Source organism: Pagrus pagrus, assembly GCF_965226575.1.
Source record: "Pagrus pagrus genome assembly, chromosome: 11".
Taxonomy (NCBI): Eukaryota; Metazoa; Chordata; class Actinopteri; order Spariformes; family Sparidae; genus Pagrus; species Pagrus pagrus.
The window spans coordinates 17,148,256-17,169,684 of record NC_140195.1 but is presented as its reverse complement, the minus strand read 5'-3'; the positions used below and the strand labels follow the sequence as shown (position 1 = coordinate 17,169,684).

The 21,429-nt window shown below is 44.6% G+C and overlaps 1 protein-coding gene across 1 annotated transcript; it reads left to right on the top strand.

Moving 5' to 3' along the window:
• Positions 1-2,274: 2,274 nt before the first annotated feature.
• On the top strand, positions 2,275-18,833 carry fignl2 (fidgetin like 2). Its single transcript, XM_084367205.1, has 3 exons — positions 2,275-2,367; positions 3,842-3,982; positions 14,242-18,833. Exons 2-3 carry the CDS (start codon positions 3,958-3,960, stop codon positions 16,284-16,286), a joined length of 2,070 nt encoding a protein of 689 aa, XP_084223331.1. The 5' UTR covers positions 2,275-2,367; positions 3,842-3,957; the 3' UTR covers positions 16,287-18,833.
• Positions 18,834-21,429: the final 2,596 nt, after the last annotated feature.

Genomic DNA, 21,429 nt, shown 5'->3' with positions numbered 1-21,429 from the left:
CTATATGAATGTATGTGTGTGTGTGGGTGGTATCCTCTAGCCTGTGCGGCAGCACAACGGGGAAGCTTGACTAGAGTAGCGGCTCCGTGTAACAAGAGGAGATGACTGGGCCCTCGGTGTGGTGCTAAAAACAGCCTGACAGCTGTGTGTGAGGAGCGAGTAAATGAAACTGGAACAGCACCTGACCATGGGAGAGATGGAGCTCTGAAACATTTCTGAGATGATTGTTGCATCATAAACATAATCATTTAACACTGTTTAGTTTGGTGTTAGTAGCTGTTGTGTTTGCTCTTTGACACATTTTACTGTGAATGCCAGAAACCTCCTCACCTAAAAAGAAGTGTGTGTAAGATATCACAACATTAACAGTTACTAATCCCAGAAATGCTTTTGTAGTTGGCCTGTTTGTTGTTTTTTGAGGGGTTTGCATGATTAGTCTTCTTGTTTAACTTGCTAGCCATTGGTAAGTTTTGTATCTGGTCATCTCTGACAGAAGTTTGGAAAATAAACTGATGTAAACTGTCTGTAACTCCAAACTCAAAGTACTTTTACCTCCAAGCTGTACTCAGCTGAAGAACTTTAGTACATTTATTTAATGTAAACTGTTCGCTTCTCTGAACAGAAAGTCTCAGTCCCACTGTGTGTTTAGCTCCACTGTAAGCTATTAGCTCTGTTAGCTCCCAAAGACATCACAAGACTCAGCTAATAGCTAACAGGCTCCCTCTTACAATTTCAGTAAGGATTCGCAGTGTCATCTTGGTATAACCAGCGCAACATATTTGCAAGTCTCTGAGTTGCAATCCTGTAAGGGTAACAATAGTAACAGTACAGCATACTCTGTTCACCTCAAACACGCTTTCTGTTGTCCCCGGCCAGGGTATGATGGGTTGGGGTTACCCTGCGGCAATTTAGCTGCACGTAGAGAAACTTGCATGTTTATCTGATTGGCTCTTTTGATCAGACTTTATAGAGACCGCTGATCACAATATTAAGAATGAGCATTGGCCAATAATGATCCGTGGCAAATTTAATTGGAGCACACTTTTTAGATAAGGGTCTCTTCTATGAAAGTCAATACCAATCATTTAAAATAATTAAATAGCGTATATTACGTCCTTCCTGGCGAACTAGGAACACCATGGATTGAGATATGTTGTCTGATGATCCTGGATCGGGGTTATGTGACTCACACATCAGCCCAGTGCATCAGCCATCTTTAAACTGATACGTGCTCCTCTTGACTCGATGACATTTTAAACATTTTAAACCCTCTTTGGTGCTGTGTACTGGTGTACTGGTTGTTCATGGGCAGCTACTTATCATGATGGATTTTCAGGCTGTTGTTACGATTTTGATTGGCATCTACCTGTTGTTGATGAAAAATGGAGACAGGATGTAGAAATAAATCTGGAAGTGTAAGCTACCACTTTCCCCTGAGTGATGACAAAGCCCTCCTGACGTCACTGCTACCCACTTGGAGGGAGGAGGACCCGACTCCTGAGACGGTCGACCTCAGGTGCGTCTTGGCACAACTCGAAGTGTTTAAACTGGTAATGGAAACAAAGACTAACGGTGCATGGTTTGACTCAGCATGGCCTAAAATGCAATTCAGGGTTCCAGGATGCGACTATTTCAATTATTATTTTACTATTATTATTATATTATTTAACTATTTCTTTATCAAACAGTAGTCTGGCACCTAGCTTCTATTTCTGTACGTGTTACACATAGAAGACGTGACATGTTGATTGGGCAAGTAATTTGGTACTTTTTCATGAGTAACTGATTGAATATTTCTAGCAACTTCTAGAAGAATCAGTAGATTGTTCCACAGCTTCTTTTTTTTTTTTTTTTTTACCAAAATCTGTCCACTGTTCCTTCAGCTCTTCCTTGATCCTCCCCGGGCAAACCAAATTTACCCTGATCACTTCCCTCCAACCAAAAACTCTCTCTCACTCCACTGTCTTCTGTGTCCCAGCTCCTGTATGATCGCCCTCTCTCTCCTTCAGAGCTGGATTGGTCAGTCCCCCACCCTCCCCTCTTTCTCTCCCTCTCTCTCTCTCTCTCTCTCTCTCTCCCTACTTAAATACTTTTAGCATAAAGAGAGAGAAGGAGGGGAGGGAGCGGGGGATGGGAAATTCATGGGGGAGGGGAGCTGAGTGCTCACTCTGTTGTCACTGGCCAGGGAGAGCGAGAGAGAGAGAGAGAGAGAGGGAGAGGTAGAGGGAGGGAGGGAGAGAGAGAGAGAGAGTGGACTGGTGTCCCATATGTGGAAAAAAAGCAAAGCAGTGCACACACGAGTCTGGTCTGCTCCAGGGATTATCGTGGCGCGTTCAGATCTGATGGAGGACACGCAGGCATGAATAGGTAAGGCTGCCTGTCTTCTCTGCACCTCCGTGGTGATCTGCTGTCACAGCTCGCTGTTTGACTTGGCACCGCTGGCTGAAGTTGGAGCTGAGCGTGTCGAAGCAGCTCTCCTCTCTGACCATGAGACATTTCTCCTGAGCAAACCAAACCTCCTCACTCTGCCCTCACCTTTCAGCCCCTCTCTCTCTCTCTGAACTGCACAAGGACAGGGCTGTGTTTGTTTTAAGGGGAAGCTGTGGTTTGGCTGGAGCGCAGTTAGTTATTCTGGGCTGAGTGTTAAAAGTTGACTGTCAGTTTGAGCAGAGGGGGTCACAGTGTTGTATGTGAAGCCTGTTGGTGTCCAGGGACAGCCGTGTGCTCATTGCGTAATTTCCTCTCTGAATGGTGTATGAGTGCATGTAAATTGGTTACTGATTGTTTGTTTGTATACATGCTGAGACAGAGAGAATGACAACTGCAGTAGTGTGCCAAAACAGTCAGTGTCATAATGATGCATTGCTGCTGTAAAGTAGTTATGTTATTTTCTATATTTCCATCATGTTTGTTTTTATGCAGTGCCTTAACATTTTGTAAGAGATTGATGTGTATTTACGGGCACAGTTACACTTTTATTTGTGGAATAAAATGTTTAAAAGTCTTTTACGACTTCAGTCACCTCTCTGTTGTTTTTACACTGTATTGTCTGAAGCAGCTGAGCACCAACGTGGACAGGACTCGTGCTTCAGTGTCCACTGAATTGAGAAAATAAATTCCAACAGTCGCTGTAATCTCGTGGGTTTGCTCAGAGAAGTGCCTCATTTCAAAACAAAACAATAGAAAATGGAGGATTAAACTGTTTTTAATCTGTGCATGATTAAAAAAACGGGACATTTACAACCCAAACCAGCACACAGACAGACTTTATTTAATTTGGCCTTACCTTTGAAAATAGAAAAACACAGTCAGCTGAATTAATAAGTGTATTAAAAGATATGCTTTAAATGTTTAGCACACTTGAAAGAAAGGTATATTAATTTAGATAACCAGATAAGAAAAGCAAACTTTGTCATTGCTGAACAAATTTTTTCCTCCTGCATTTTGCTCCAAACGTGTTTGGTCTCCTAAGAATGCAGTCTTTATTGCCCCAGTGCACGGAGCAATGGTATGCATGAGTCTTTTTGTGAGGCAGATTTAGAAAGCCCTCTTTAGAGGCCGAATGCTGCTTCACAATCAGCTTAATGCCTGCCTATAATGAATACCCTTGTGTGCGTCAGTTTGGCAGACTCTCTCTGTGTGTGTGAGTGTGCAGACTGTGTTTTTGTTACACTGATAGCGTTCTCAGGTTGGTCAGTAATTCTATCGTAATTCTGCTCCGTGTGTTTGTGTGTGTGAGCTTGTGTGAAAGGGTTGGTTGACATGTGAGTGTTTGTCCAGACATTGTGCAGCAGCCTGTAACTGCCTCACCTCTCTTTCTCTCTCTCTCCCTCTCTCTCAGGGCTGTTGTGCGGTCAGTGCGAGCTCCTGCTAGTGATGGACTACAGCCGGACGGACGCTAACCTTAGCTGGCATTCACAAAACAGCATTCCTCCTTACTGAGACCAGCTCCACAGAATGCTGAGTCCTATTGTCCCCTATAGTGAGTACACAGCTACACACTTCTTTCTCTCTACTTGACTCATTTGGACTTTGCCTGAATCAATGAGCCCCCGCTCCAGAAATAAGCGAGAGTGGACGCTGTGTTCTTTAGTTTGCAAACAGAAAATGTGCAAGCCTCTCGGTGCAGAAACCTGACTTTTTCCTTGACGTGCACACAGTGGAAATGCTAAACCCTGGGCACTGGCCTTGTCTGAATGTTTCATCACCGGGCGGAAGACACAGTTGGGGGAAGGAAGAGGGACAGAGGGAGGTTGGAGCGCTGATGGTTTAAGCAGCAGAAACCCCTTCGGTTCTGCCAGTGTCATTTTACCAATACAGCTTCCAACCACACACGCTGCCTCCTGCTCTCCCTCCTTTTCCTCCCCCCTCCTCTCTCTCTCTCTCTCTCTTTTCTCCCTTCAATGCTGACCTAATAACTGACGTGTCCAGTTTTGCCTCCCCCCCCCACGCACCCTCCCACCAGGTTTCATTTGAGTCCAGTGCTCCGGCTCTCCAAAAACAGCATTGTTTGCCGGCCAGCATGGGGCTGCCTCCGTGGCCTCGGCCTCAAGAGCCCCCTTTTTCCCAGCTCTTTACCTCCCCTCAAAGGAGCATTATCAGCCTGACAGTTACAAGAAAAGAGGGAGAAATCAAACAGAATGGTTAATTTAAAAAGTATTACTACATAATAGATGGTAAAAAACTTTGGATTTGTTTTCCTAGCCGTCAAAAATGGATTGCAGAGGCTGTGTAAAGCAAGTGTGTGGGTGTGAGAACTCAAACTGGGCGAAACAGCCTGATTAAAGCATCATGAGCGGATGTTTGACTGTAACCATGACACTTTGTTTGCTTTTTTTATAAATTTCACCCTTGAAATAGCCAAATGTTATTATCTGGCCACTCATCAGATGAATGGAATTTCGAATAGCTGCCAGAAGAATAAGTACGTGACTTAGTGTGTTGTTATGAAACTGTCCTCTCAATGTGGCTCTTGGTTTATTTAATGCTCCCAGAACATGTTTTTTTCCTTTATAGCTAAAAATCCAATTAGCCTGAGTTAAACATGCATGCGTGCTTGCGCTGCTTCCCATCAAGGTCTGTTTAAGTAGTCCTTCCATCCGCTCCCTGCACCCTGTTAGTCCACATTGACTGAACACCGTCTCCGTGCTGCTAATGTGGACGGCACGTCCAAGAATGTCACAAACGGCTGGTGGAATAGTTAGCATGCCTTCAGAGCCGGCACACTGCTGCTCCTTCATGAGAATCTTCCAGCACACTGCGTGCTAGCTTTTGTGTGTGATTTTGCTTTTATGATCAGGATGCACAATGCTGGTTTTCATCCGCTCTGCCCAGTAGCTTGATGGTGTTTCATGCACAGAGTGGCTCTGTTCTGCAGAGCTTTTGCGGGGTCGTGATCATTTCAGAACAGCCTACCAGTGTGCACGTATGTAGACAGAGGGGACGTATGAGCGCACACGGAAGTGTTAGGTAGTCACGTTGTTTACTCTCAGACCGGTGACACACAAACACACCCCTGTGCTCACTGGTGACACTGCAGCTCACTGTCTTTTAGTTAAAGACTGTAGTCATGATTCTACCGAGTAAAACGCAGGACTTTGCATATGTGCAGGACATGCGAAGACTCTCACCTCCATGTTGGAATCCCCTTTGTGGGAATGTGGAGCATTCCCGCTTCCCAACGCCGAGTCCTGCTGCAGGCATTTCTGCCCATGCACAAAGATGAGTCCTACTAAATAATTGCACACATGGGCAGGACAGGTACACCCGCAGACACACTTAAATCTTTGTTATCAGGGCTGCTCTCACAAGTCAAGTCTCAATGATTTAGATTGAGCCAGCCAGTATGTGTGCGCGCGTCTCATTCTTCTCCGGCGTGTCCGGCCTTGGTCCTCGTCTCCGGCCAGTCCAGAAGACTTCAAGCTGGGGCGAGCAGCCACGGCCGGACCTGACAAGAAACCTGAGAGAGATTCCAGGGGCCATGGATACTCCTGGAGGGATTTGGTGCAAAGAATCTGTAATCTGCACTTCAAACACACTCTTAAATCAGTCCCAGGCCGCCAACCCAGGAGTGCCCTAACTCTTGTTGCTGGGGGCCCCCACTGGTGTAGCGATACCTTTTCTTTTAAAACAGCGCACACATACACACACACACATACACACACAGAGCAACTACACACAGGACTCCAGATCTGGCAGTTTTTATAGCTCTCCTCTGACTGACCCCTCTCCCTCTCCTTTCTCTCTCAAGCTCTGTTTTTATGTTTTGTGCGAGTGTCTTTGTGAATGACTCGGCTAAGTCATGGAGTAGTTTGTATAGAAAAAAGAAGGAGTAGATCTCATCCTGGCCCCTGAAGGAGCAGGTTGGAGGGCCGCGCTGGCGTCCATCTCTATTGTGGGCAGAGTGGTATGAGTGGTGCAGCGGAGGGGCCTGTGAGGCCCTTTAGTAAACACACAGTCTGCTAAAGTGTGTGTGAATAAGAGCTGGGATCATTAGTGCAGGGTGTGAATGGGCTCTAATTAGCCCCCAGTGTGTGTGTGGTTGTGTGTGTATGTGTGTGTATGTTTGCATGTGTCTGTGTCCACAAGAAAAGAAGGTTAGGGACCCAGGGCCCCGTGAGTCCACTGGCCCTGCGCTCTGTCTCTCGGAGGGTTCATCAGCTCATTAAGGAGACCTCAGCTCCCGTTAAGGGCCCAATTAAGAAGCAAGGTGGTGAGGCTCATTTGGATGGCAACACTTCACTCGGATTCCTGAGGCAGCAGAATTCAGAGCTCGACAATGAGACACAGCGTCTTTCACAGCAGCAAGGCTAATTAGTAAATGACCACCGCTTGAGAAATAACACACTTTAATCGTTATGCCATTAGGTGTTTGATGAGCGCTGATCATAAAATGCATCGCCACAGAGGGAAGTGTGGCTGTTGTATATATCGAGCTTCCTCTAATTTGTGTGTGTGTGTGTACTAACAGAAAACAAATCCCAGAGCTGTCCATGTGATGAGAGAATAAGCTGGGAGCACAGAGGGGCCAGGGGATTTGGACAGAGAGGAGGGAATGCAACATGCTCACTGGGAATGGGAGGGAGAATCAGGGAGGTGGAAAAGCGGAGAAACAGAGAAAGAAGGAGATTGCAAGGAATAGATAGAGCTGAAGAGGGGGAGATAGAGCAGAGATTGGGTGAGTGAGACAGATGGAAGGGGTGATTGGTCATCACAGAGCCTTAGGACAGCTGTTCTTTGATATATTAGTGGACACAATGACCTAAAGCCAGCCTGCAGTCACAGAAAATAGGGACCCTGTTTTTCTTGAAGGGGAGGGAGGCAGGGGGGGGGCTCTGCCATTTGTGGACATGCGTTAGAAGGCAACGGGGGATGGGGGAGTTGTTTCTAAATTACGAGCATGAAGTGACGCATCCAGCAATTATTCCGCAGGCTTTCTAGTTTGGGAGAGTGCTGAGGAAAGGGCTGTAAAATGAGCACGCTCTCAGATGGGAGTTTGCTCTTTGCTGCACTATCATTAGCGATTCTAAACACGTTTGTCAATTAATCAATGTTTAACAAATGTCATCAAGTAGTTTGGCTACAGCCTCCTCTCTGTCCACTCTGCAAAACAGCAACTTTTAATGACAACCTGAATATCCTTTACCGCTTATAAATTGTTGATTCACCACGTAGAAGCGTTTGTTGTTTAACAATAATTGTCATTTATCCTAACTATATTTCATTACGGACAAGGGCGCTGTGATTTCATTACTCTTTTATCTGCATAAATACTCAATACAAGGCTGTCATATTGTCCTTCCCCTCTAATAAAACCATATTAGCTGCACATGCTGACAAAAACTATTCTGACAGCTGGCCTGAAACAGCCCCAAAGGGGGATGAAACAAAAAAATAGTGTAAGTCAAACTGTCACTCTGATACATGAGTACAGAAAGCTCTGTCCACAGTAAGAGAGACACACACACAGAGGACATCCCTCAATGCCACTGCAGGAGATGGGCTCCTTCCTCCTGGGATCTGACTGGTGAGGCGTGTTTGAAAAGAGCTGCGTCTGCTCGCGCTCTGGGCAGCAGGTGTGAAAACTCCCCACTAGAACTCCCGCACTCTTCTGTTATTACATCTTTTTAGGGCCGTGAAAGAGGGAGCAGATGAGCCAGAGGGAGCAAGAGGCAGAGCGGGAGTGTGGGATTGTGTTTCCTTTGATTGATAGCAGCCCCATGACTAACGCATAGATTTATAATAATTTTCCTTAGCAATGCCCAATTATGCATGTCTGATAAATTACGATCCCTGTTGTCTGGTGTGCACATTATCCCCGTCTTAAGGCGGTTTGGGAAGGGTCTCAAGGATTGACCTCGCACTTCCTTTAACAGCTTTTTGACAATACCCCACGCAATAACACAGGCCATTCAGCATCTGTGGGGTAATATTGTACGGGATAACTTGGTTAGGGCTGCAATTTAAGATTATTTTCATGATTAATCGATTAAATTAATTAGTTTATAAAATGTCAATAACTTCGGAAAAAGTATCACAATTTTGCAGTGTTTCTTCTGTGCTGAGCCCAAAGTGCTTCTTTTATCCAACCAGCATTTCAAAACCCTAATATTTTTCATTAGGGCTGCAACTAATGCTTATTTTAATTTGTTGATTAATCTGACAATTATTTTCCTGATTGGTCGTTAGTTGTTTGGTCCATAAAATGTCAAAAAATTGTGAAAAATGTCGATCAGTGTCTCTCAAAGCCCAAGATGACGTCATCAAATGTTTTGTTAGGCTCACAGCACAAAGATATTCATTTTACTGTCATGGAGGAGTAAAGAAACCAGGAAAAATGCACATTTAAGAAGCTGGAATCAGAAAATTTTGCCATTTAAAAAAAAAAAATCACTCAAATGAATTGATTAATTTTCAAAATAGTTGCCATTTAATTTAATAGCTTACAGCAAATCAATTAATCGATTAATTATTGCAGCTCTGTTCTTCATTTCCATACTAGGATTAATTCCTTCATTTTCATCGTCAATGACAGAGAAAAGCAGCAGATCTTTACATTTAAGAAGCTTGAACCAGCAAATGGTTTATGTTATTGCTAAAAACAGCTGATTGTTGCAGCTCTAAACTTGATATAAGCACAGTGATATTGTACAACATACATTATCCACAATATATGTGAGGAATTCATCAAATGTTTCGTGACTTTGATGCACACAGTGCAGGAGCTGATAAAATGTGTATTTCATTCCAAAGTGAGAGAACATCCCGAGACAATTTTCCTCTGTCTCCACCTGCCACGCTGTGAAATGTGGCCGACCTCTCAGATTGGTGTTTTTATGACGGACCAGGTAGTACGCAGCGGCAGGACGGCCACAGCCGAGTGAGAATGACCTGCTTGATATTAGTGTCATAAATCACAGTGAACTTGAGAACAGAGGACTTAAAGAGGGCTTCAGGAGTGGACGACAAATCAAGATAACAAACTCTGATAAATAACAGATCCTGAGAGCAAATTCCTCTCCCTTTACACACAAAACACAGTCGTGGGTTGTTTCAAACAGTTCATTGGGTATGTTTGTCTCGAATGCAGCGTCTAAAGATTCCTGAAGACAGGCTTAATTTCTTCAACATATTTATGTCCAGCAAGCAGGAGTTTCATGCAATAAGTCATTGATCAGCTTGCGCTTGCTGAATGCATAACAACTGATGCAGTCATCAGGGCATCAAGTTTGTGATTTATCAGCACAAATATGGTGTCTGTCACACTCCACCCTACCCTCTTCACTTTCTCTGTCACTCCCCTTCAGCGTCCTCGGTGTGCCTTTTATTCGAACTGCATTCATGTCAAGCTTTTCTCCTTAAAGTGTCTGAGATGTCGATTAAATTGAATGCCTGACATACTGACACAACAGCCGGAGCAGCATTCTCAAAGCAGCCTGCCCTCTCTTTAACTTTTTATTTGGAAGTATTGAAAGAATTTTGTTTTTGGTGTGAAGTGAATTCATGCCCTATAATTTTTTACCTCCTTGTAGAACAGACAGACTGACCCTTTCACTTTCACTTGGCTGCACAATTTCTCCACAGAAAGTATAGATGATCTTTTGAACGCTGCATTAAAGTCTTGCCCTTTTTTCTTGGTGTAATACTTTTGTAATGGTGAATTTGACCAGCTAAGTAACAATTTGCATGTCTGCTTTTAAGACAGAAGGGATGACAAGATATAAAGATCTAAGTACAAGCACATTGCAATCTCTATTCTGTGCCTCTGTGTGGAGATGCACGATGGAGCGGAGGTGTTTTCTCTGGTCTGTGGGTGGGGGTAGAGCTCAGCCCTGAATAGAGCCCTGATTGGATTGATCCACGGCGCTCTTGTTTACAAGCGGCCTCTTCACAATCCGCACAGTTTAATAGCATGCTGTCCCAGAAGGGTTGTTGCATCCGTGTCCGTTTTGTTCCTAGGGGCAGGGAAAACAAAAGTGCCGGGAAGGGAGAAGGGGAAAGCAACCTCAGGGGAGCTGTGAAACAGCACTGGAGCCCTCTACCTCCGGGCTTCCTGCCAAGATAACGTTTCACCTCACCCACTGATACTTCTTTTATAGGAAACCACAACACAGTCTGGAGTACTACCAGTCTTTATAGGCCGTGAGCTTCTTCGGTTTCACCTAGTCAACATGAGATTCGGTGACTTTATAGATGGCAGTGATTGAGGCCAGAAATCAAAGAAATGAACCTAACACACTTCCCCTGAGCCGTAAGTGGTCTAATTTTAATTTCAGGGCCTCCTCAAAGCAAAGCTGGTTTGTGCTGAAGAGAGCCATGCCACTGTCTTCATCACGCACGCCTACAATAGGATGCAGCTCACACAGGTCCCTCAATAAATCCCAGGCTGACACAAAAGCTGTCAGTGGACTGCTGCTGAATAGATTAATAAGATTTCCATAATTAGACAGGCCCCTGACAATAGGATCCTTCAGGCTTTGTCTCAGAGCCAACTGGATCGTCCGAGCTGCGCACGTCTGCTGGACGGGCCGTCCGCCACAATGGCCGCACAGACAGTAAGGCGGTCAGCAGGAGAACATCTGTCTCTCCTGGGGCCGAGAACACACACACACATGCAGTGGGAAGTTTCATGTGCATACACACAAGGTTCTTATCAGTCCTCGCAGCCACATAAGGCCATCAGAGAAGCAGTCTCATCACATATTTATGTGTACTTAACTCAGTCATCACATCCGATTTCTGTTCAATTCAGCGGTGCACCTGATAAATGATAAAATATATTAAACCCCAGAGCAGCTTTACTTATATTGACAGAAGCTTCCAAAATAATTGAATGAGGACAGGATTCCCGTATTCAAACAAATAAATGTGTTTTTGATCCGTAATCCTCTCATATGAGTAAGAGCTGATGGGGTGAGGCAGGAAGTAGAAATGTTACAGCAGCGGAGCTGAAAAACGTGTCATGATTCAAGTCAACGTTGCAAAATGACTGCTTGCATCTTGATTATGAATTTTACAAATTTTTAAGCAGTGTGTTGTCTTCTTTTCAACATGTAAACGATGAGAATCACAGCACATACTGAAGTTAATCTAATGATTGCACAGCTACCCAGAGTATGCCCACATTGTCCTGATTTCCCACTTCTAATCTTAGCTTTCTTCCTGCCCCTCCAGTGAATTAATCTACGTGATGGCTCTGATTTAAGCAGAAGTGTAGATTAGAGCGTTTATTGTGGAGCGCTACTGCTCTAAAAACCGCAATCCCGCAGAAGCTCTAATTACATGGAAACCGCTAAACTGCACCTCAACCCTGCTGTGTCATCAGGGGGGATGAATGACTGCTTATCACTCATCAAACTCAGTGTGTACATACACAAAAAAAGACTTAGTAATAGTAATTAAGAGTGAATTGGTTCTTCAGGTATGAGCAGCTGGTCATCACGTTGGTCAAGGGGGTAGAGTCCATTCTGTATCGGTGCAACTCTAATGATGGAGTGGACAGCAGTTAGCCCGCCTCACCGAGTCCTCTAATGTCCGCTCCAGTCCGCTTAGAGAGGACGAAACGCCTGCTGTCCACTCTTTTCCCTCCCTCCATCCCTCCCTCTTCCATCCCTCCCTCCCTGCTGCAGGTTTTATGAGCTCCCCTGGGCTCTCATCCATCTCTGTCACACACAGGCCCCATTATTGGGGCTGTTCACAAACTGGTTGGGCTGCAGATGGGAAGGGCCTGCAGGACATATATGGTTTCTGAAGCCTGGACAAAGACCTGCGAATCAGACCACAAAAATATGCGGTCATCTGGGTGTGGACAGGACAATGTCTTCAGCATGTTTGTGAAAATACAAGAGTGTGAGAATGTTTTTTTACGTCTCGCTGCGGTGGGTGTGTGGGTTGGCGGGAGCTTAGGGAAGTACTTGAACTGGTTTGGCCATTGGGAACTTAAGGCAGTGGATTTGAATATGAAGGACATGATAATCCAATGGCCATCTGGTCTGCTGGTCTCATCTGACTGAATAAATAACGGGCGTAATCTGAAAACACACATGGGGAGGTTTGCAAAGCGGGTAAAGAAAGAGGCCAAAGTTTAGGAGTGAGCGGGAGAGCAGCAGCAGAATTGCAGGTTGTGGATATTGAAATTTGATTTAAATGGCAATAAGAAGCCTGGCTCCACACACACAGACAGCCATGAATAATGAATCATCAGGCGTCCACTGAAGGAAAAGGCAGACAGCTTTTGCCATATTCCTTTTTTACCTGCCTCTTACTGGCTGGAGTAGTCCTCACCTCAGGGTAAATTGTGACAGTTCAATAATGCCAAGTTATGTGTGGAATGTCAAACTAATGCCTCAGCAAGAGTTAGCACCAGCCTTTCATGAAATAGACGATTCTATAACTATCATATGGCGATGTATTGGGTAAACACACACGCATGAAAATACACTCTGCAACACTGAAAATAAGCAGATGCATTTTACATTTGGGTGAAGGAGCCTATGCATGTTCCACACCTTTTTAGATGCAATGCCAGTGAAATATTCTACTGGAAAATAAGTCCTTTGCATGTGGGAAGCATGGGACAAGATTTCCTTTTCGACTTCCCTCTCCCCTGTTAGCTCTGTGATGTGCTCAGTCCATAGCAGCCACGATCAATCAGGCCTCCGCCGGTGCTGAAGTCAGCCAGAGGAACAGACATTCCACTTTCCCAATGTTCCATGGGAGACTGTGCTGATGAATAGCACACTATGCTGCAATTCCAGACCCAACCCCCCTCTTTCTTTCTTTTTCTTTCTTTCTCACTCTCTCCACACCACTGTCCACACACACACACACACACACACACACACACACACACACCCTCCCTCCCTCCCTCTGTCCAGCCGGCCACTGGGCCTTTGGAGCTCTGATGTACTGTGGGTGGGTGGTAGGTGGGGTGCAGGGCGGAGAGAGCAGGCATTCAGAGCAACATGCACAGGGAGATAACAATAGCTCCTCTGGGAGACCTGCAGATGTTAGCAGTACAGGGAATAGTAGTGGGATCTTATCGCTCATCCAATATAAGGCTGGGAAACTGCAAAACAACACATCCAACCCACCGATCTGCTTTCACTCTCTTTCTTTCTGCAGCTTTCTCTTTCTGCCTCCATCTCCCCTTCACCTTCCTCTCCCCTCTCTGGGAAATTTGAGCCTCCTTCTGCTCACAGGCATGATGGTAACACTGAAAAGGTTGCTTTCCAAACAGAAGAAAAAGGCCTTTTCTTGTCACTGGGGGCGCAGACCATGTGTCACTGTGCACAGGATAGTGAGAAAAAGGAGTTCTTGGTTTTTGTTTAGTCTTTGCTCTTGTCAACTCTTGAGGAGACTGTGTCAAATACCAAAATCAACATTAATATAGTTGCATTGAAAGAGCAATCTCACTTTAACAAAGCATGAGTAACAAGACGATTTTATATATTTGGAACCCGGATGTTTGTTGCATTGATGTAAATGCAAGAAGTTTGATATTGACAATTATTTCACTTATCAAGCAAATGGAGGGAGGAAGAAAACAGTTCTCTATTCCAGTATCAATTGCTGAAGATGCTCCTGTATATGGACCCAAATGTATTCATATGACCGCAAAGCTGTACAATTTATTAAACTGGCAAAAGACAAGTTTTCTGCTTCAAAGTATCATTATGAAATAAATGTTGATTGCAAGTTGTAATGGATATAGAATAATAAAACCTGTGTTTCTTTCGCCAGGCCTGTTAAAGATGCACTGGAACCCAGAGCATGCCCAGCCTCTCAGCCAGTGGCCTGAGCAGCACCTGGATGTCTCCTCCACCACCTCCTCTCCGGCCCACAAGGCGGAGTTCTACGCTGGCCGCGGCCGCAGCTCCAGCAACTACGCCTGGGCCAATGATGACATCTCAGCCCTCACAGCCTCCAACCTGTTGAAGCGCTACGCTGAGAAGTACTCCGGTGTGCTGGACTCACCGTATGACCGGCCACCTACTGTGGGCGCCTACCCAGAGCCGGGGGCCTTCGGGGGTCTCAACGGCCAGAAGACTGAGCTGGAGCCCTGGCCATTGACACACAGCACTGATGCCTCCTACTCCCTGGTGCCCCCTGGAGGCCACGACAGCCTCTCAGGTTCCAAGGCTGTAGCCACATCTGCGGGCCCTCCAGGGGTTGGCAGCGTGTCAGTGGTGAACAGTAACCTTTCGGACTCTGGCTACAGTGGCAGCAGCTCCTGCAGTGGCTCCAGCGAGTACCCCTCCACCTACAATGGCACCTATCTTTCCTCAGGGTACTGTCCCCAACCCGGTGCAGCACTTCCCCCTGCCTCCCTCCACACTCTCCAATCCACCCCCACTCTGGTGGCCAGCTACAGCCCCACCACACCTGTCTATAACTACCCCCCTAGCACATACCCTCCCCAGAATAGCCTTGCTCCCACCTACAGCCACCCTTCTGCAACTTACCTGCCATCAGGTCTACCAGCCCCTACTCCCATTCCCTCCAGGCCCACAGTGGTAGGAGGCAGCTACAGTTACCAGAGCACCAACCTTGGGACATCTGAGTCTGGAGGAACATTAAAACGAAAAGCATTCGAGATGAGCGTAGAAGATGATGAGAGCGGGGATGGGTCTCGTTACAGGAAATACAGCTATGACCACTTGAAGACTGGAGGAAACTCACCCTACAGTGTGAATGACAAAACAGAGTGCCGGGGGAACGGCTTCAGCAGTTCAGGCAGCACAGACCCTCAAGCCTTCAAGCCCACTAAGCCCTCCTCCCAGCCCCTAGTGTCTCCTCAGTATGGGGCATCAGGGGAGTACAGCCCTCCAGCGGGCATGACAGGGGAGAATGGCGTGGCAGAGCAGGGCTTTATCCAACAGCAGCAGAACCGCTCCCAAGCCCACAAGCGCCCTTCATTGTGTGCGCCGGCCGTTGAGACTATGAAGAGCCCAGACCCCCGAATGTTGGACCTTGTCAATGGGGAGTTATTGGACTGCAGTCCGGCGCTAGGCTGGGGCGAGCTGGCTGGGCTCACTCACGTCAAGACTGCCCTGGAAGAGGACCTTCTGTGGCCCGTGTTGAGGCCCAGTCCAGTCATGCGGCCACCAAGAACCGTCCTGCTGTTTGGCCCCCGGGGAGGGGGAAAGACCACGTTGTCTCGCTCTTTGGCTTCACAGCTGGGGGCTTCCTTCTACAGGCTGAGCGGAGCCATGCTGGCCTCTAAAGGGAAGGTGGAGGCAGAGCACATTCTTGGGTCTCTTTTGCAAGTGGCCGGGGCACGGCAGCCCTCAGTGGTGCTACTCAGCCAGGTGGAGGCCATGGAGGAGGAGGGGCTGAGGCAGACACTGCTGACCACCCTGGAGAAAGCCCAGGTGGGGACCACAGGCCTGGTGATTCTTGTATGTGCCACTGGCAGGCCAGATCTGCTGCAAGATGCAGTTCATCGGAGCTTTGCCAAGCGGTATCACGTTGGCCTGCCAGATGTGGGTATGCGTAGGCAGGTGCTGCTGCAGGCGCTGTCCCCGCAAGGCTGCAGCCTGAGCGAGAGGGAGCTGAGCGCTGTGCTGCAGCGCACAGAGGGCTTCTCAGTGTTGGAGCTGTTGCAGCTCAGCCAGCAGGCACTCTCCTCAGCATCCTCCCCCACTGGGGCCATGCACGGCCTCTCCACATCCTCCAAACCCCCAGCCTTCACAGACTTTGAGAATGCCTTCTGCAAGGTGCGCCCACACACCACCCCAAAAGAACCGGACACTTGTATAGAGTGGAGCAAGATGTATAACCACTGAGAAAGCAGCCAGTCACTGTACTCGGACTGCGTTACAACCCTGTCTTTGCTTTGACATGACTTGGGAATGTTTTGTTGTTGTTTTGTAATTACAGATTATGCAGCCAAAAGAGCAAGAGAAGCTCAACGATACGAGAGAGCTGACAAAGTTGTTTTACTGGCAGAAGCATGCCACGGTGTGCTGTTTTTGTTTTCATATGAATATCCGCAATATTTTAATTTTTCCCAAAGAAAAGAAAGATGAATAGGCCTTGTTGACTGGGGTAGTGTATTAGTCTTTTGGCCAATGGGAAAATCAGATTAAAAACTATTTGGATACTATCAGAGATCCTGATTAGCTTTGGTCCAGGACAAAATCAATAATTTGTTGCTAGGTGACGTGGTCCAAGATTATGGATAATCAGGGTTTGGAAAATCCCCCCTTTGACTGCTACTCTCAGGATCCTATTTATTGCCAGTCCACTTCCATGTTATCCTAATGTTGATTTAGCCATTGGATTGTCACTAATTATCCAGTAAGAAGGGCTCGGGATCAGCAACATCTCAGCTAACAGTTTTTGACCAAAAACACGTCAAACCAAATGCATAATCAGCAGCGTTGTCCTCAAAAATCACAATAAATGAATCCTTCTCGACAGCTTCTCACCAAATCAAAACAGTTGGTCCTTACTATTCCAAAAAGAGAAAATCAGAAGACTTCTATTGAATCCAAACATGCTGCTGTCCTTCCTAGGAGTCCTGTCGATCAAGTCAAACCTTGCAGTTACACTCGACATGTTTGGTTGTAGAAGTTGTAGTTAACCCATCAACAGTATTATACTCGCTGTTAAAATGCTACAATTCATGGACAACTTATTTTATATTTCCTGGGTTGTTGTCCTTTACTTCCACATACATTTGTTCTCACATTCCTCATCATCGTCCGCAGTTTTCCTGAGAATCCAGAACAAAACCCACCTGCACACCCAGCGTCTCTGTTTTCTATTTCACTTACTCCTTTTGTTTCTTAGTATGTAGTCTTGTTTGAAATGCTCAGGAAAAAAAATTTCTTTACCTCAGAAATATGAAATTAAAGAATGTATGTAATCTTAGGGTCTTAGTAGAGAGTGGCGCGGAGCGAGATAGAGGAGCGAGGAGAAACCTGACAGTCTTGTAACACCCACTACAGCTGGGCTTTTACCTCGGGAGAGAAACTTGAATATGCTACAAAGAGTAACATTGAATGTAATTCAGGTATTTCAAAGGATATTTGATGCCATAAATCCATGTATTATTATATATGAATATATAAATACGTTTTTCTTTTCTGTTCCTTTACCCTTTATTTTTATTGTAGTTTATGGTGGAGTGATGATTGTCAAGAAATGCTATGTAGAATACAGAAAATATTCCTTCTTTTGTTGGACAAACTGCTTGCAAACATTCGTGTTATTTAGTGTTTACATATCCTGCATAAGCATGTCTGCGAAATATCATTTGAAAATGTAAATATAACGCACACAATCACACACGTGCACTCACAGTGAACACCTGAGCACAAAATAACTTCCAAAAAGACAACAAACAGATGCAAAAAGAGTTTAAAGTTGTTAAATGTAGCTTTCAGCGGATCCCAAAGTCTAAAGATTCACAGTTAATGTGTACATATTGTGGATGAACCCAACATGTAGACAATCCAGACCAGCCTCTCCTTTTCCACCAGTCCTACAGTTGTTTAGCTGGAAAAACCCCGTCACTGGACTGCAGGTACAGAGGTCGTTCATATTAGTCTGTTGCCATGGTCCTAAGGAGGTACACACAGAATGATGTAATATTTCCTACCGCTGCCTCCTCCCTCCCGCCGTCCCTTCATCATTATTTTTCCCTCTTTCTCTCTCCCCAGTGCAATCTCATTAGATTGGATTGCCCCCTGGCCACGAGCCCCAGTGGCCATGTGGCGTTGTATCCTCTCCCCAGCCCCCCCACCCTTCCCCTTCCCCTTACACCGATTCCTCCGGAGTGGAGGTGGTCTGATTGATGTCCAGCAACCCTATATCACAGTGCAGCCGTCCCTCTCCAGCTGGTGGCTTCAGTCATGCCATACAGCCAGATCAATCAGAGTGACCCCCGCTGTGCATACTGATCACTGTCTCCAGAACCTGAAAACACATTTACAAATTACAGAGAGGCTCCTGCTTCCAGCAGTCTAGATAATGCTAGTGATTATTCACAGGTAATTACAGAAATGAGATAATACAGATGACTTAGAGGTACAATATTTTGATTTGTTGTTCCCGTTACTCCCGACAGTTTGTCCAACAAAACAAGCTTTTATCTTTTACATGTTTTGATCTGTTATCGCGGTAACTTTGTTCTTGGTTATTGTACATTTTCTGTAACCATTTCTACCTCATTTTTGCGGCATATTGTACATGAAAGTATTTATTTCATGTCTTTTTTGATGTCTGTTTTGAAAATGATAATGTTCTTGAACTGTAATGGTCTACCTCAGAAAAGACTGTATTTTAAGAGAAGAGTATCACACAATATTAAACAGAATTTGTCAATATTGCAATGTGGTTAGTTCTTTCTTTTCTTTCACTGATTTAAGCACTCCAAGGGACGGCAATTGACCAGAGTGCAGAAATTACACGATGGTGGTGCTTTGGATCTGTGGCCTGGATTGACCCCAATGTTAAGGTCAACAGTGTCACTTAAACTGATTGCTAATTTGTTTAACGTAGAAATGCACAAGACTAAATCAGGAGGTTTTGGATTTTTTTTCCCCCCTCATCAGCTTGAATTGCCTGTATCGTCAGCAGGTTGATAAGAGAAAGAAACAGATACACGGCAGGTTTACCTGAAAGTGCACAAAGAAGATGGAGACAGCCATCATTAATAAATGCTACATTTATAGTTAATTAAACTTTAGTTAATAGTTATTTCTCAGTTAACAAACAACAAAATGTTTTGTAAACCATGTATTAAGCAATTGTCTATTGTTCAGTTGCACCTGATGCTTATATGACTATAAATGGTTAATAAATACTGTGTAGTTCATCTATAAACATCACTTGGATGGCCATTATAAAGCTACACCTGATGCTTATAAATATTGCAATGCTTATATTGCTTTACCCTCTGAACGACCAGCTGTTTCCTGGCGATGTTTTGCTCCTGACACGTTTTTACTCACTGTGGATGCATTTTTCACCAAAATATATAAGTCCTGTGTCTCGATGGAAACAGCACAATCATGGAGAAAAAAAACTTACTGTCTTGTTGTGCAGTATAACACAGCTTTGATGGCATAAATCGTTGCAAATAAAAGAAACCATGAATTGAAATTCTGTGATAATGTATTTTAAAATGGTTTATAAACTATTTCATAGTTTATTAACAGTGAAATAACTAAGAACTAAAGCTTAATTAACTATAGATTTACCATTTTTTAAAGCCACTACAATGAACTTTGATCATTTGTTGATTTGGAGGCCCCTGTGGACAAAAGTGGTAGTGTTTCCACTGTCAAAATAACAAAATATGTCAAAAATAAAATTAGGTAACACAATAATTTCATAAAATGCAATAAAAATAAGTAATAACATTTCATAAAATAAAAATAATTTAATAAAAGCACATAATGATAATATAAAGTGCTAAAACTAAATAAAATCAAAATAAAATTAAGTAATAAAATGTAATACAATAAAATTAAATGATACATTTGTACAGAAATTCTCCTGCTTCTTTGTAACGTACTATTCACTGTATCTTTGCCTGGCAAAATGTAAACACAGTTTCTTCCAGTCTGCACGGCAGGCGTTGAGATAAACTATACAGAAATAGTTGATCTTCTCACTGATGGTCCTGTTTGCTTACGTGGACCTTATAGAGGCATCAGTAATAAATCGAGACTGTTTAATAACCAGTTAGAAGCTCCTTGTAGTAGTTTTAAAAATGGTTGTTATAAAGTGTTTTGTGTGTCTGTGTGCACATCAGTTTGCCAGCCTGCGTGTGTGTGTTTCCATGTGTGCGTTGCAGCGTCCAGAGCAGCAACAGAAGCAGCACTAGCACACCCCAGAGGGTTCAGGCCCAGCACCAGAGCACAGAGGTCCTTCATATCTGTCACTGTCTGTAAACAACAGCTCGTCCCAGCGGCTTGCCCTGTGCTATTTCTGGACCTTTCCTGACATCTTTCAAAGCCTCAAAACTAACTGAGAGAAGAAGTAAATCTGAGCAACTCTGTGCGAACAAGTGAAAGTTTTTAGTCGGAGCCTAAATCTGAATCTATCGCTCTGCAGTTATGGATAGTCGTGTCAAAACTGAGTTCGAAACATCTGTGACTGAATCCCAGCAGAACAGTGGTGCTGGTGGTGTTGATGACAGAGTAATTAATTGTATAATAATGATGCATAGCTCTGTTATAAGCACAACCTTGTGCAGCGGCTGCCCTTCATCCTCTGATGAAGGATAATCGTTTCTGCAGCTGTTTAGAAATTATTTCCTATCTTTTCTTGTCACAAACTCAATAACATAATGCAAATTTCAACCTTGCAAAGGTAAAATAGACCATGTGGAAATGTGACATTGGTATATGAGGAGAGGCTTATGTATATCATACTAATTTCACACTACTTCTTCATGTTTTTGTAAATAGTAAGGGATTTAGCTCCACAGTCCAACTACATATATTTCCATACTCTGACTTCCCATGAGTCACTTTCCATCGAGCAGGCGACTGAAAACCAGTTCGTCCTTCTTGTCCTGAGTGACTCCTGTCCTCCAGGAAGTCAATCATTTTCTTCTCCCTGCTGATTGGAGGTAATTAGGCGAGCAGCATTTGTAATTGGATAATAAAAGATGCTAATGAGCTGCTGTCCTATTTACTCATGCTTAGGCAGTGAATAGCAGGACACAGCCGCACTGTCCTTACTGCAATACAGCTCTAATAAAAAGTTATATTGAGATTCAATTTCACAATAATTAAAAGGCATACATGTTAATCATCAGAATAATTACCTCTATATAGTTGGGTTTATAAATAGTTAGGGTTAGGGTATAGAAATAATGAGCCTTTTATATAGTTTGAGGATGTGGGTAATTATAATCGAAACCAAAGCCTTTTTATTGCACCGATGAAGGCATTCAAGACTTTTTTGTCC

Excerpts from the sequence above, each read along its gene's own strand:
- fignl2 (XM_084367205.1), top strand. The coding sequence starts at position 3,958 with ATGCTGAGTCCTATTGTCCCCTATA. Across the intron at positions 3,983-14,241 it reads GAGTCCTATTGTCCCCTATA|GCCTGTTAAAGATGCACTGG; the intron begins GTGAGTACACAG and ends TTCTTTCGCCAG.